Source organism: Pyxicephalus adspersus, chromosome 4, assembly GCF_032062135.1.
Source record: "Pyxicephalus adspersus chromosome 4, UCB_Pads_2.0, whole genome shotgun sequence".
Classification (NCBI taxonomy): Eukaryota; Metazoa; Chordata; class Amphibia; order Anura; family Pyxicephalidae; genus Pyxicephalus; species Pyxicephalus adspersus.
The window spans coordinates 72,907,951-72,925,817 of NC_092861.1; the positions used below are offsets into that span (position 1 = coordinate 72,907,951).

The following is a 17,867-nucleotide window of genomic DNA, read 5'->3' on the forward strand; positions in this document are numbered from 1 at the left end:
AAGAAATGCATTTTGCATGTTCTCTTTAGCTACTAAAATAAACCTGATTTTTTATCTTTGCACTATACTTTTAGTAATACCATTCTAGAACTATATTTGTGATATATTACACTTTGTGGATTTTTTTTTTGCATGAAAAGGGAAGAAACAATATAAAATCATTGGTGTTTTTTAGGGGAATTATGCACCATCTTCTGTATTAATGGAAAGAATAGTGCCTCAATCTTGGTAGCAGTGCAAGGAATATTGATCCATTACATGGAAAGAATAGGGTTCAAAAGAAGAATAAAAACAAAAAAGACCAATGAGCCATATTCCAGAACGACCTTGTCTGGGCCTTAGGCAATATATTATAGTAAGAAAAAAGTGAAAGTTAAGTTTAAATTAAACGTTTAATACAGGTTGACAGTCAAAAATCTGGCAACCTCCAGACCTGAGGTGTGCCAGATTTTCTAAAATTCTGGATTTTTTTAATACTTACCTCCACACACAGGCCAGCCTTCCTCTGGCAGCACCCGCGGACATCTGGCATAGTTCCAGGGAGCAGCAGGGATGGCTCAACGTGTATTTAGTGTAGCAAGCAAGACCTAAGAGCTGTTTGGCCAGTAAACAACATCAGTTTGCCAGCAAACAACAATAAAATAGGGATGGGGTGCTCAATTAAACAGGAAAAAAACTTTTTCCTTATAAAAATCTTTTTTAAATGTAGCGGTTCTGATTATTCATTGGCATTCTGAAGTACCACTGGTGCTTTCAATTAAAATTTTAATAACTAGCAGACAAGAATAATTACACAAAACACTACACGGTGATCATATGTTTCAAAGAACAGTTTAATTACAGAGTATAAATAAAATATGGTATGGTAGTTTGATATTGGAAATATTACAGAAATACACTTTCCTACAGAGAGTGAAAATACTTTAAAAGACAAATATACTAGTACTTTGTGTACATTTTTTAAACAGGTTACTGAACAAAAGATATTGTAGCAGAAACACGGGGAGTTACCAGCGGAACAAACACCAAATTACACAATATTCTTCTTATAAGAAGTTCAATGTTTGAATCACAGACAATATTGAATAATCTCCATTAATTACTGAGAGCAAAGCAAGGTATCACAAGCCAGCTGTGCACTAGCTAATGTACAGAGCATGACTGAAATCTGATACTGGGCTTTGACTCTTAATGAACCTCACTCAATGTACCTAGCTGTGAAAATGGAAATAAACTTGAGTATTTTGATTTCCTACTTCTATTGGCTGAAAGAACAGGCTTTTTAAAGTATGTTTTAGCAGGCCTATAGTACTTAACTAGTCAGCAGACAGCATCAACGCTTATCAGTTCCACCATAAAACTGGAGATAATTTTAACTCAGCTTCCCAAAGGTTTCCAACAAAATATATTTATCATATTTACATACATTCAGCCCTAATAGAGCAGATGACTTTTACTTTTACTTTACTTTCAACCATTCCAACAGTTTTATCAAAAGGCCAATGTAAGAAAACATTTACAGCAATTGCAACAACAAGATAATCTCTGTATGATACAAATATACAAGTTTTTGTTTTTTCTCAAATACATATTTATACATTGTATGAACATTTTTTAATAGACGATCAACACTAGATTAGACTAAACAGTTACTATTACAGTTCATACAAGTTAGGTTAGGAGATGGAAGTACATGAATACATTGAGACCAATGAGAAAGGTGTACTCAGTCCTACTGTTTTATAACAATAATACAATATAATAGCTTTCTATCTTTAAGGCACCATTCATCTTATTCCAAAAAATAAAAATAAATAAATAACAAAAGCAATGTAATCATTTCTCAGAATACCAAACACTGGGACATGCAAGTGTACTTGTTTTGTAACGTTAAAGTTGTTTATCGCTTATCCAAGTAGCTTCGTACTATACCAACAACCTACCAACCCAAGTAAATGAGAACCTTAACAGCAAGGATTTGTTAGCAATAAGAAATGTTCTCATTAGCATACTTTTCCGTATCTCATTGCTGGTGTCATTAACATTGCTTTTCTGTAGAATGGAGCAGCACACCTCTTCTAAATAATGTCGAAAAGTTCATTGTTCAAAGATGTAGTTAAGTGAATGCATAATGTCAGTTTTATACACTGCAAAAATCTTGCAGTCCATTGACTAGTGAGCCATCTAGTTGATCATCTGGAAAGAATGTAATAGTAGTTAAAACTTTTGCATTTGGATCATAAGGATATATTAGCAGATTAGGCATTTAAAAATTGTCTAGCATTGCTGATGGGGCCCAGATCTAATACTTACTTCACTTAATCTTTCTAGATCAATAAGATTGAGATGCTAGATTATATGGAATGTGTCATAATCATTTTTTCTTACATGGGAAGTGCAGTCATCACACAATAGCATCTACCAATTTGTCTATTTAATGTCTGAGAAAATATATTCTGGTGTTTAGGTCACTAATACACATAATATACCTGGCAAACAAAATATTAGATGTATAACAATCATGAACCGTAATCATTAACCTGAACTGTAACTAATAAAAGTTAGTGTTGCAAATTCCTAGAATTGGATGAGGTCCTCATGTTTGTACAAGTTGGATGTTGGTACCTGTGAACATACAGGTCACCCAAAATGGTGTTAATACTCAATGACACCAGTTCAATGACTGGACAACTTCATACAAGGCCACCTGAAAAGATTTGTTCTGATGCACACCTGCTGATACATCTCCTACATTGTCATCACTTTTAGGTTCAACAAAATATATGGACAATCCCTTTTCCTGCTTAACATTTCTAACATATAAACTGCTATGCTACAAGTGTAATGAAAGTCAAGACAACATTTACAAATCCTTTAAAAACCATTAGGGTTGAATGCATGCTCCAAAACTAACTGCACATTTAAGCAAGCTCAGTTGGGTTGTTAATCAAAAGTAAAAATGAGCACACCTTTATCAAACGTTACAACACGTGTTCCAAATGTCTTTATGCTGACATATAAATATTACGTAAAAGTAAGAGAAAAAGACTAAAAATGTATATACAAGAGGTTTCATAAGGCCCTGTATATGAAAATAAAACACCGCAGATTTTTGTTTTAGCACACTACACAGTAAATAGTAAATACAGAACATTGGAACGTGATTCAGGTAGCTTAGTTCTTTACACTAACTTAGCCCCAGTAGGCTTGGCATGGAAATGAATAATGAATGAATGTCACAAACTTGTACACAATACGATTTGTCATATGAACAAGCACTAGTTTTAGTGCCAGACAGCCCCATTGTCCCGTGATTTATTTAAGTCTTGATAGTATAAAACAACCTGTAAAATTTTGTTGCATGTACAAGAATACAGTTTCAAAAAATCGCTCTTGTTGCTTCTGCTTATTTTTACTTCTCCTGATTTTTCTTTAATATTTTATTACACTTCAACATACCTTTGGCAAATGTCTGCACTGGATGACTAGAAATCTCTCATGTGTAAAATTATTTATTAGTTTTTTAAATGGCTTTTTATATAATGTGATGTGCTTTTGAATGTGGTGTAGGAATATAATAAAATGTGCTTCCTCCTGCGTTAGAAATACCTTAAGGAATTTTGTATATTGTTTTAACTAGTCTTTAGCATATTTAATTTCCTCGTTTTTAATGAAACCTAATGTGGCCTTAATACATAGCAGACACCAAGACAAACTGTTCTACTTAATTTACTTGCAATAAATATTAATGTGTTACTTTTTTCAAAGTGTTCTCCAAGTAATCATGCTAGAAGACCAGCAATGGAAAGGAAACTGTGTTTGTAAATGTTTCAGGTGTAAATGTTCCTTATTTGCGTAGATTTACTAAAGAAGCTGTGTTGTTCACCTAGCAAAATAATATTCACATTGAAAAGTGTATGTTTACTTTGCAAAATGAACATTAGCAAATAAAGTGAAGTTGTTTTACCTTAAATACCCACTCAGGGGTAAAGCAGATTTCTTTTTTCTTAAAAAGGAAAGCAATATATACTAACATATGATTTGGTAAACATAATATTACCTAAATCATAATATTCAGTCCAAAGGTAGCATTGTCTTTTCAATGTGAACAGCCTAAACTGAACACAAGTTTACTGCACTAAAGTGAACTTAATACTCATTTAGATGAATAATGCGAGTGTCTATCTTTGTCAGTCACTGTAATCATTTTTGATAAACTATTTTTAAACTATCTTTTTTTTGTCAGCAAACCTGTTAAATATACTTAGTACAACTAAGTACTTATTTAACAGTACAGACATATTATTTTATCCTTCTTTTGTTACTGAAAATGTCTACAGTTGCCCATAGGGTTCAATGTTTCGGTGGTAGAACCTAATTATAATTACTTTTGGCATAATTGAAATATGCACATTATGAGGTCAGTGTTACATCGTTACTTCAGTACCTCCTAGCCAATTAGCAGGTTGTATGTAAAGGAAGAAACCCATCACTGTCCATGGGCTTCAACATGGCATTCAAGATACAGTGATACCTTGGCTAATGAAAATAATTTGTTCCGGAGTCACACTCGTTAGCCCAAACAAAACTAAAATACAGCTCACAGCGGCTGCAGTTTGCTGTCCAACATCCACAAATGCATTTGCTAGCCAAGGCCAAAACTCAGTGGAAAAAAATCTTTGTTAGCTGAAAAATTGATTAGCAGGGTCATTAGTTAGGCGAGGTATTACTGTATTCAGTTTCCCTTACAAAAATGTAGAGAAACCTGAAAGCACTTGCCTAACTCTTCATTATACAATTACACTAATGACTACGCTCCTCTACTATTATAATTAGTAAATACCTAATCTCCTACAAATGTTATTGGCTCCTCTGTTATTTTATTGCATTCTTGCAGTATATGGTGCTCAAAATGTATGCAATGTGTGCTTTATGTTGTCCCTTAAACTGTGTATTGTTTAGTAGTCATTAGTTGGTCAAAACTCTCGGACTATCAGAGTAGAGCATACAAATTTATTACGTTTTGGCACATTTTTGTATCATAATTATAATAGCTAACCTATTTCTTGTATCTAATAATACAGAGCTTCTTATTCTTGAGATGTTTCTGCTTTTAAGCTAGTCTAAAAACAGATGTTATTATTTCTGTATATAATTTTCACGATCTGTTTTAAGCATAAACATGCCAATGGGGTCAGTTTATGAACTGGTCAGTAAAATAAAGTGCACCATGTCAAAATATGCAATATTTAATCAACAAATCAGCAGTGCATTTTATAAAATTTCAGACATGACCCACTGGATAAATACTCATCCAGCATCATGAAAGAGAAAAAGGACTATAAAGTGTGATCATTTTCCCCTTTATAAACAGGCACTTATTAATAACACGTAAAATAATTGAAATGCATTTTAATACAACCAAAATAAATGTGCCTGTGCAAAGGAAACATTTACTTAGCAAGTTAGGTTTAAACCGTTTTGTACTACACAAAAAATGTTGCAGAGCAATGACTGTTACTGTCAAATGGTATATTGTATCTTTTTTAGTTTTTAAAAAAAAAAAAGACAGTTACCAAGATATTAATCAATTTATTTGGAAAACTGGCAATTTATAGTGTGCTCTGTATTTCCTGGTTCCCTATTTAATTCATATGTGCAGTACTTGCCTGTGATATTAGCATATCCTTTCAATCAATAAATTTGTGCTTTTCAAAATAGGATTTTTTTAAAACTAGTAATTAGTACTAATTAGTAGTAGTTTTTTTTCAGGATTTCACCTTTCATTTTTAGTCTTATTAAATATCTGTTAATACTTCATGGACGAAAGTATCTTTTACTTCTCAGTAAATACAATAATACTTACTATAGTAGAACTCAATTTTAGAAACTGAATCCATGTGCAAATAGTGCAACAAGAGCTATATTATACTTAATCATAGTTGTCGGTCATTTTTAATAAGATGACCTATATCATTATTTACAAACAGACATGCACATTACATTGAGAAACACAAATGAAATACATTATAACAATACATTAAAACTTACTAAAAGTTTTTTATATCACTTTTTTACTTGATTACACATATTATTCTGTACATTTAAAACATATAGGATATCAGTAGTTTAGATTACTGACTTTAACCTACTTCTACGTATGGTCAAGCACATTAAATTCACAACAGTATAATTATAAACTGTCAATCTTTGAACAAACATCTGATAGGCCATCAATGCCCTTGCTTGTAGAAGCCATTTGTCCCATTACATTTAGTTGCAAAATATATAACACCCTTTGATGTTAAGATTTAAAAGAAAAGACAGTCCTGCATTGTTTTATACATATTATTAGTTAACAGTAGGACCATATATAAATGTATTTCCTACTGTTTTCAATGAATCATGGTATTATCATGGTCTCCATTTCTGTGCAAGTAAAGGAAACCAAATTCAGTCTTGCATTGTCAAACTTGGAGATAAATTTTTCTGGAATTGGCAAACTAGAAGATTACCTCTAATTTCTAAAACTATTTTAAGCATAACTTTCATCATAGTGATGTGAGGTATTAAAAAGTCTTCCAGTTTTTTTCTTTGTTTGTATATCTCGACAAACACAATACAAACGATAAAGGTCCTGATGGACAACACAGAATACTTCAAGGACTACAAACAATACTTTAAAAAATGTAAATCTATATCAGAATTGTTCAATTCTTTTTTTTTTTCAAAATAAATTAAACTATATAATTAAAAAATATTCTTGTATAATAAAATTAGTGCTCTTTTTTGTATTCTCAACTAAGGATTATAACAGAGTAAAACTTTTTTCTCCATTTTTTCCCTACTGCTTTAATTTTGTATCAGTAGCAGGGATACTGGTTGCTGTTTATCTCATGTTATTCTTAACTGAGATTTAGAGGGGGCTCACTCCACTTTTCTTTCTATCAGTGTTACTGACTTACACTGCTTCGGCAGATGTATCTGTAGATACTGACATGGTCACTTTGGCGATCTTTACTGTGCTTTTAATGCAGCTTTCAGCTGCTCGGTGGACATTACTATTATGTGCATGTCTGTTCTGACAGTCAGACTCCATGCTGTTATCAAGAGGCTGTGCAGTCCCTTCACAAGGAGGGAACATGCTACAAAATGCACTTCTCAAGTCTTTGCTTCGAAGAGCGTAGATGATAGGATTCACAGTCGAATTAAGCAAGCATAGCATGCTACAGAAGGCAAACACTGTCTTTACAGTCTTGTTCATCTTTCCAAAGACATCATAAACCATAATGGCGAGAAGAGGACCCCAACAAATGATTAACACCACTAAAATAAGCACCAGTGTCTTTGCTAACCTAATATCCATACGAGCCTGGTCTGGTCTAGTGATGTGTACTTTGCCATCTTCTGATGTGTGAACTATGATGCTCTTTTGGGTGCCCCGTTGCAACATTCTCACAGCATGGTTGTGAGCCTTCCATAATATATACATATATGCATATACTATAAATAACAAAAGAACACTGGTTACCCCAATCCAAAACATCAGATAAGTCTCATCAATTAGAGGGAATATATCTGAGCATATGGATTTTAGCTTCTTGCAATTCCATCCCAGCAAAGGAAGCACAGCAATGACAATAGCTATCGTCCACATCATACAGAATGCAATGACAGCTTTTGTCCTTGTAACTATTCTTTTATATGACATTGGCCTGTGTATGGAGATGTACCTATCTATTGCAGTTAGGAACAGACTGCCAACTGAGGCTGTGAATGAAGCTGTCACACCACCTAGTTTGAAAAGAAAAACATTAGGACTGTCTATTCGATGAAAAACATGAAAATCAACAAAACTGTAGACAAAAATTACACTGCCTAAAAGATCAGCAACTGCCAAGCTGCCAATAAAATGGTAGGAGGGTCTGCATCTCAAAGTACGAGATTGCAGGATGACACACAGCACAAGCATGTTCTCCAGCACAGTAAATGTACCCAGGGTTATGGAAAGAGCAGCAATGACTAACTGTTGGCTTGGGGTAAGAATCATAAAGCATTCCATGTCCATGAAATTGTTTCCACATTGTAATTTGTCTTCGCCATCTTTAAAGGTAGTGACTGACTTGTTGTAATATTCAGTTGAATTAAATGAATCCAGATGTAGGGTACTTTGACTGTCTATTATTTTTTCTTGATACGAGGATAAAGGTAGTTTCTGTGCGTAAAAGCTCATTTTTGTAAGATCACTTTTTGAGTCTTCATACTGTACTTCATTTGCTCCCATATAGAGCAGGTCAGTAGTAATTGTTCTGAATGTGGTGTCCGCTAGGCCATCCACCACAGTCTTCATCACCCCAGGTTTCTCTTAAATATATTCCCAGTGGAAAAGATAGATTGTTGGCTTCAAACCTGCAGCAGAGCAATATAGAAAAGGTAAACAGACAAAATAAATTTTCTATTAAGTCTTGTCAAGATGAATTATGTAATCCAAATGAACGGCTGTAGACTTATTTACCAAAATGATTAAATCAATAAAAAAAATAGATATTTTGATGAGCTAACAGTCAAAAATGTCAAGCAATAAAAAGTACTAGTACAAAAAATATGAAAAATAAATAGACAAAAGTAAGATCAAATATACGAGTATATGAATATGTGAGAAACATAAACAGACAGGAGAAAACAAAGTATGTTAAGCTAAGGCTTCATTTTGGTGTGTAAATATTAGAATAGCTAGTTAGCTTTTTGCATTTTTTATTACTAATTTTTACTTGATTGCACATATGATCCTGTAAATATAAAACATATAGGGTATTGGTAGGTTGGATAACTGGTTTTTACTTCTACATATGATCAAGCACAATAAAGTCACAACAGTATCATTTTAAATTGTCAATCTTTGACCAATATCTGACAAGCCATCAATGCCCTTGTTTGTACAAGCCATTTTTTCATTACCTTTAGGGCTCTATTTATAAATTATTCCCCCAGCCAATTCCTCTGAAATTTGCTGACAGATGGTCATATCTCTTTGCATGAACAGATAACCAAAAGCACCAGTAATTATTTTCATGGCTCTACCCATTATCCTAAATGAAATAAGAAACTCCTTTTCTATACTGCAGTTATTCTAAATGTCTGTTAACAACAAACACTGATGTGATGGCTCATTTAGTTTAGTATAACATAAATCAACCCAAATATTAACACATTACTACAGTATTATAACTACTATGACCTTTTTTTGTGCTGCAACTATAAGTCACTGATAAAGTGGTCCAAAGCTGGAAGAAAAGTAGCTTAGTTTCCATGATTTAATACAAGTTTCAGTTCTTTGCTAACTATAAACTGTGTTGTCTGCCAATAAAGGTGTGGGCATGTATCCAACATTTTTTAGGAGCACAAACAACCTTTGCTGTATTTTAAATGTTTCAGAAGCTACAAATACAATCTTTTTACAGTCAACCAAAACTGATATTTTTTTATCTGTGTGGCTGCTGGCAAGCTGAATCACATACTGTAATTTATATGGCAATCTGAAAGGTCTGTGGCCAATAAAGAAGTTATTACTGTACATAGTTGTAAGCATATGGTTGATTTTCTAATAGAGTTTATGCTATTCACTTTAAGAAGAGTGACTTATTACTCTACAAGTGAAATCTTGCTTGGGAAATGTAATACAAATTCACTTAAAAAAATTTCTCATTCCACACAATTGAATGGCTGAAGTCAGCAGATCTTTAACTCATTCACTAAGCTAAATTAAATGTCATTCTCATAATTACTTTGCTGAGTGAACAACCTGATTTTTTAAGTAAATCCACCCACATTTAGCAAAAAGCCTTACTTTAAAATTCTTTAAATTAAAATCAACTTCAACTGTTCTGACTAAAGGTGTACAAACCATGGGCCTCTAAATTATTGACAGCTAGAAAAAAAACAATTACATCTGTCAAGGGTTTGTGTTATCTTTAGGCAAATCCTGTAAAATGTATGTGGTATCTAATGCAGTTACATCCCTACAGAACCACAAAAGCCCTCAGTTTATCAATCACCCCCTATCTTGGGAGGCATCAGATATGGGATATCATTGCCACTAGAATTCCCAGTAATGCTAAACTACTGCCAAAAACCTAAATAAAGATGTAAGGCTTCCCATATTAGATAGTAAAGTTATATCAGTATTTGGGGCACTTATCTCTGGAAAGGGACATTGTTTGGCAACAGAAACTACAGAGGGGAAATCTTAAATTAAATTCAATAGAGTCTCAAGGAAAGAAGGAAACAGTGAGCCCACTGGTACCCACCCAGGGCCTACATATCAAATTGGAGTTTATCTAGTATTGTAGTATTAGTCTAGTATTGACTTATCAACTACTTAAGACCTCCGACACTTTTTAGCAAATATTTCAGCTTTAGATACCTAAACATATGTTTCTTTCCCGCAATACCCCTATCTCAAAGCAAGCCTAAGTTCAAAACAAAAAGTTGGATTTCAAACTATTAAATCTTTCCTATGAAAGTTATTGATCTAAGGGTTATAAAAATGATCAGCCTTCCTCTGTAAGAAAAAAACAATGTAACTCCTTCTTGGAAATACTCTGTAAATTAAATAAACCTTGGATTATACATTACACTAGAATAACTACAATGTGAGTGCTACAATGCAGATCACTATACACCGTGTAATGCAGAATTATTGTGAAAGCTGAAAACTCCCAGTTATTGAAATAACAATATTAAATGCGGTCATTAAATAATGTTTTGAAATAATTTTTTTTTATTCTTTGTGTTATATTCAAAACTAATATACTCTTTTTTGGGCACATGTATATATTTCCATCAGTACTAACATTTTTAAAAAACGGCCTGAATTCACATCGACAGAGTCAACTGTTAATAGACAGCTACTCCACCACTCTAGCGGGAAGCATTCCCCAACCAAACTACCTTTAAGGGCAGGCATTTAACAGCAAATCCTTGAGAGATGCACACTTATTGTAATCTCCGACCTAATGTAATGTCAAAGGTCTGGGTATGGTTCCAGTAGGAAAATGAGGGAGCGGATAAGTGTGGTAGGTAAGGTAAGATATGATCGATTCTGGTCAGAACAATTAAGAATTCTGAGTCTATGTTGAAAATCTGCGTAAAAATTGAGATTTTTTAGAAAAGAATTTAAAATCCTAATTTTTTTTTCAAAAGCATGGTAGATTTATTAGCAAAATTTTGAAACCATAAAAAGAATGGAGCCACTCTAAACCCATTTTTCTGTTACATTTCCCATCATTCAAAATTTTTACATCACAATGGGGGAAAATTGCCGATGTATGATTGATACTAATTGCTGTGATTTCACTCCGTTAACAGTCACAGTTTTTTACATTGCTGCTAACAAAATGTGCTTGTTTTCTTGTGCCTGATTTAATAAAGCTCTCCAAGGCTGGAGAGGATACAGTTTCATGAGTAAAGCTGGGTGCTCCAGCAAACCATATCTATATTAATCACATGCATGATTGGGAAATGGAAAAAGAGATCAACGTACACACCTTCATAGCCCAATAAAATGAACATTTTTTAAGACGAAATCTTAGAACCATGATATTATGTACAAAGGGCAATGGGTATAAAATATTTGACCAGTTTAAGTCTTGGTGACTGCACTTTATCAAGGATTCCATTGAATGTGTATCTTGATCTTGCAATAATTACATTATTTAGGCCCAATCCCTATTGGCCAGGAACTAGTTTGGTTGGTTTTATTGGTTCTGGTGTCACATCCAAATATTTTATTTTGTACCACAATTCCAATGGACTTTTAAGGCACCCCTGAATCAGCCACTTTTCAGAGTTCTACAACCCTACAAACCTACAAAACCAATTTATTGACTTATTAGAAACAAAGAAGGGTATATTGTTGGTATAGTGATGGTAATGATGGTACACAAGTTCAATTTCGAGTATTATTTTATGCGTTTCGCAGAGTCTACTTCTTCAGGAAAAATTAGAGTGATATCAAATATGTACTCCTTATAGTAAAAATATTAGCATAATCCACTACTGTCTGCCTTTATAGCTGTGTATCATTAGATGGGACTCATTTGGTAGTGCTGGTTTCCACCAGCAGCCCTGAAGATGTTTTATGTTTCACTTTTGTTCACATTATATGACAAATTTACTTTGTTCCATTCTTTAAAATGGGGTGCTTGAATTGATTTCCATTAGATGTCTTCTGTCATCCTAACTCAGGGCTGTCAGCAGGGCCACGACATTGAAGGGTATCAACGGCTAGGGTGTGTAAAAGTGCTTCTTATTGTTCCCCTCATCAAAAAAGAGCATTTAAATTGGCAGTGTAAGTAATTGTTTTCTTTTGGGGTTAGGTTTCAAAGAGATTGAACTTCTGAAATAGCCTTAATATGAGATTTTAGTGGTGAGGTTAAGATATGTGTAAAAGACAGAGCAAGATAATACACAGCAATTAAATGGAGAAATTAATTAAAATATACATGTAACAAACAGAGTAATGGTAAAATAAATTTAAATCATCGGGTCAAAGACACACAGTGTTTGTGCCAGGTCAATAAAAGCAATACATCTAGAATTATATACAGGCAATCACTATTTTTAACAGCTTCATATTTTTCTCTGTCCAAATTTTCTTTAAAGCTGAACTTGAGTTAGCACTTTAACGTGCCCTCAAACCAAACCTCTCTCTTCTCCTCCTATGTAGTGTTCCTTTTTAATTAATTCAGTTACCTGCACCCTGAACTACTTGTTTGCATTTCTCATAATCCCATTACCTTGTGACATTACTACAACGCCTGCAAATGATCTATTCATGAGAGCTGGAAGGAGGAGTCAAAAAAGTATGCCAGCCTTTGTGGCCAGTGACCAATCAGAAGCATGCAAATGATCTATTCATGAGAGCTGGAAGGAGGAGTCAATAATGTATGCCAGCCTTTGTGGCCAGTGACCAATCAGACGCATGGGTTGTGTCAGTCCAAGGGTGATTGGAACAGATCTATTTATGTCTATATAAAACTGGTATATTTATGATATGGATAAAACAGTTTTTAAAATATGCCACTGCTGGGCTACTGTACCAATAAATATCTCTGCGCTGGTTACTTGGACAACATTACATGTGTCTCCTAAACAATTACATTTGCACTCCCTTCTCAAGTTATTAGTCAATTATAAGAATGAAAGTGATGTTGCTCCTTTAGATTTCCACAAGCATCATTGGTTTGAATGTGATCAAAGAACTATATACAACAAATTGCTCAATCCTTTTTAGCCAAGTGTAATATAACAAAGTGTAACTGAGCGTGAGCTGTTTGATTAAGGATTTAGATATGGGATTTGCAATTTATCTAGTTAATAAATATCATACCACACCACATCCAGATTTGTTTAACTATAACGATTTTAGTACTAACAGTGCAGACAGAGTTTGTATCTTTGGTGTACCATGCAAATAAAAAGTGACATATCTAAAGTAAATTCCCAAACAGAAATATTAAAAATAGAACGTATTTTCAGTACTGGGTCTGTGCCCTCCTTTCTTTATAACCATCAGCGATCACCTGATAATAAAGCCAGCCTAATAGCCAGTATTTGCTAACTTGGTATATTAATACCTATGCAAACAAACACATACACACTCAGCAGCCATTTTATGTATATCTGCCAAATTCCAAAGGGGCTACTTGTACATACTGCATAATGGAGAATGTGACTTCAGTGGGACTGATTGATTCCCTGCTGGAATATGGTTGTTGTGTGCCAGATTCACTGCTTTGTAAGTAAACCCCAAAGAGTCAAACAGAAAATAACTTGATTGTAATTCAGCACAAAAGATTTAGCTGTTCATCGTTTAGTTGTAAATGGTAACTCTTTTACTTAAACAGGAATGAGGAAAGACTAACAAAGTTTCCCTAACTTGAATCCACTGACTGATTCCCACAGTCCCAAAATTCCCACATTTTACATAATTTCCAAACGTTAGAGCATACCACCACACAAGTCCTCAAATATAAAGCATTCCTTTTTACTTAATTGTTGAAAGATCAAAGTTACAACAAGGCTGTAGATTATAGCAGGTCTCTGGACATTTTATTTGGACCGCCATGTTTTTGAAAGGTCTTCTTGTTACCTACAGATATTGTTTAAGGTAGATGAGGTGCTTGTTGTGTGTGGATGAGACTTTGTCATTATAGGAAAATTGGAAGCATATATTTTATACAAATCAGAACAAATTGTTGAGCTGTCTGATTTGGAAACAAAAGGAGGCTACAGTGGGCTCAGGACTGGGCAACCCATGTAATATATGCTGTAATAAGCACTTGGTAGGGTCCTAATTTGGCATGTTCAGTCTTGTGTCCAAAGTAGAGATTGTGATAGTTTAAAATGTATATTTTAAATGTTTTAGTCATGAAAAACATTCCAGTACATGCTGTAGCAAAAAAGTAGCAAAAAAAATATTTTTCAATACTGCAAAAGGCATACAAGTTAAATTTCTTTATTGTGGTCCTTAAAGAGAAGGGAACCCAAAAAGATCAGTTCTCTATAGCATTTACCTTTACTACAAATATTCACATTTATTTCTTTGGATAGGAAAGCTGCTGTTTTACTTGCAAAAACATCTACAAAGCATCACTCCCTATCCATTCCCTAATAAAACACATATATTTCCACAATACTTTGTTCCTCAAATGCAAAGAGATTGCAATTCACAGCACCTTCACATAGAAAGTTTCAGTTTTCATTTTCAGTCATAACAGTTAACAGACCTATGGAACCTCCAGCCAGCACTATAGTAAACATTTTCATTAGGGATGAGCAAGAAATGACCTCGATCTTCCGGTTGGTCCGCAAAATTTTGGTAAACCGATTCCGCGGACCTATCGGAAGTTCCAGAAAATTATTACATTGCATTCATGTATCAGCACAGCCCGCGTGACTTTTTTTTTTAGAAAAATTGGATCTCGATCAGCAAATTTACACTGGCTGTTCTTGCTTACAATTTCGGCAAGCGAGAACAGACGAATTCGCCATGAGATCGAGTTTAAAATTCTCGCTCATTCCTAATTTTCATATCATGCTTAATATAAACCTTGATTTCCAAAAAAGCAGTCCCACAAATTGCTACTTTTTGAAGTGTCAGCTGGTCATTCTGTCTGGTGTGCAGTCTCTGTCTGGTATGTCTCCCTCACACTGTGTGTTATTGTTTTTTGTATTGTGATATGTGTTAAACACACATTTGAGCAATACATCCTTGAAAGACCTGTGTTACTGCTCACACCAATGCATTTTGTCCAGTCAGATGAATGGACTTTTTTAGGGCTTGGATGAGTCAGTGATTCATTCCTTGTGTATATGTAATATAGAAATATAAATGTATACAAATATGTAAGTAGAAATTTGTATAGTATGTAGATGTGTTCATTTATATACATGTTAATGGTGAATTGATCTTTTTGACACTGTACTGTATGTGAAAAATCTTTTTAGATCTCAATTTATTTCCTAAGGAAGCAGATATCATCTGTGAAACACCTTGAATATGAACTGAGATTATACAACAATGTAACCTTGTTTTCATGTTTTTAAAATTGTGATAATAAATTTTGTGATATTTTAAGAAACAATCTGTTATGGTCATGTCTGCCTAAAAAGTCCCGTTTTGGTATGCCTTGTTTTCTAAACCAAATGTTTAGTCAACAAACACACAACTACAAGTGGGATCAGTCCAGTCCCCCCTATGGGGGAAGTACACTGCCAGATATCAGCAATTATTTACATAGACCCCTCTCCCTACACCTTTTTCCTCATATTCTTTACAAACATAGCTGTTCTCCTAGACAGCTACAAAACTAAAATTGTTAACCACACCCAGTAGCATATAATTGTATGTCTGTATATACATGCAATAGTAGTATAATGTATTGCTGTAGTGAACTGATCTTTTTAGGTACCCTGCTTTTTAGGGATCTGTCTTTTTCCCACATTTCCTACAGTTGCATGCAGCAATGACTCAGCAATGAGAGGCCTCATGTTAAGCAATTTATGTGCTATCTTATCATTCACCTAGGTCTGTTTTTATTAAAAACATTTTTGTTCATTGATGAATGTTCTCTTTCTTATATTGTTAAATTTACATTAGCATCACTGAGGCTGACTCAAAGTATTACTTGTCTGTTATTTCAGGGTGCTTAATAGGCTCTGGCTTCACTAAGTGGTGCCTTCAATTAACTTCCTCACCTTTTTGTTTCATGCATATTCTTTTTGGCTTAGGTTAGCAGTGACTATTTGTACCAGAAGGAGTATCACTTGGAAGGTTATGGCAACCTTGGCGCTCCTTGATTGCAGAAGAAAGCAACTGCAGGTATGTTGTACAGGCACTCCACTGCAGTAAGGCTGTCTGTTTCCTTAGGTTAAGGATATGTGTGCTTTGTAAGAAAAAAATGTATTTCATATAACATTGGCCTATGCATTTCTTCTCTAGTAGAATATACATTTTATTTTCATATGTCTGTAAGTATATATACAACTGTGTGTGTGTGTGTGTGTGAGCATAAAAAATAGATGAATGCACATGCACAGATATAAATGCATTTGCATACATAAAGGAAAATGTTCAAGGCTGGTAATTTTATTAGGTTTTGCATAACCCAAATAAAAATATTATGTGCAGTTTTGTGTACACTGCTCTCAAACCCAAACACTTATATTTTGCATCAATTGGTTTTAATAGCTTCAAGCTTGTTCTAATCTTAAAAATCACCATTCCAAGACTTATGAATCTTAAAAAAGGGCAAGTATCCCCAGGAGGCCTGTAAGAATTTTACAGCTTTCAAAGCAGATTTGAAAAATCCTTTGAGGAAGAATTTCATGTTTTGAATGCAAGCATATGAAGTGTAAGTCTGCCACACAGTTCAAGTAACCTAACATGGCCTGTTTTGTTTATCATGGTGTTTGTTCCACATATCACAGAAGCCAAGCTTTAATTCGAAGAAGGCAACAAACAAGAGTATACTGAGATCAGGGCATTTTTTTTAAAAATGGAGGGATAAAGGTCATAGATGTACATTGAACTTTGATGGTTTAAGTTGAACACTATGTGAAAATCTTTGAAAAGCACAAATAATACTATGTACAGCTGTACGACTGTACACTACCCCCATCATGTTTAGTGGACAATGTTTCTCCTAATGTTAGAATTGTAGGTATCCTATCCACAAAGGCATGGTAACACCTGTGTCGACCATGCCTATTAAAGCAGGTGAGACTTGACAGTTTGCTTGTGGTAAGACACTCACTTTAGGTCTCCCTTTCTACTGGTAAATACCCCTCAGCTTTGAAACATGCCATAATTCTCCCTATCCTAAAGAAACCCTCACAGGACCCCTCCCTACCCTCTAAATATCGTTCTATCTCCCTTTCCCATATGTTTACAAACTTCTTGAACCCATTGTACATTCTACAGACTCACCGATTACCTGAGCACAAACTCTCTCCTTGACCCTCTCCAGTCTGGTTTTAGAGCTGCCCATTCCACTGAAACAGCCCTTACTAATGTGGCCAATGACCTCATCAGAGCTAAGTCTCAAGGCAACTTTTCCCTGCTCCTTCTCTTTGATCTTTCTTCTGCTTTTGACACTGTTGATCACCCCCTTCTAATACAAATCATGCGCTCCATTGGTATCAGTGACACTGCTCTCCCTTGGTTTGCTTCCTATCTGTCTGACCGCTCCTTTCAAGTTTCTTTCAATGGTAACTCCTCCTCGCCCACTCTCCTCCCTGTTGGTGTTCCCCAAGGGTGAGTCCTTGGACCAGTTCTCTTTTCTCTGTACACCTCCTCTCTCGGT

At 34.5% G+C, this 17,867-nt stretch overlaps 1 protein-coding gene across 1 annotated transcript in view; it reads right to left on the bottom strand.

The window, feature by feature from the left end:
- Positions 1-812: 812 nt before the first annotated feature.
- Positions 813-17,867, bottom strand: part of CNR1 (cannabinoid receptor 1) — a 40,938-nt gene continuing 23,883 nt past the window's right edge. The window contains exon 3 of the mRNA XM_072408624.1: positions 813-8,409. Within this exon, the coding sequence (XP_072264725.1) occupies positions 6,962-8,350 (1,389 nt within the window). The 5' untranslated portion in view covers positions 8,351-8,409 and the 3' untranslated portion in view covers positions 813-6,961. The remainder of the gene's footprint in view (positions 8,410-17,867) is intronic.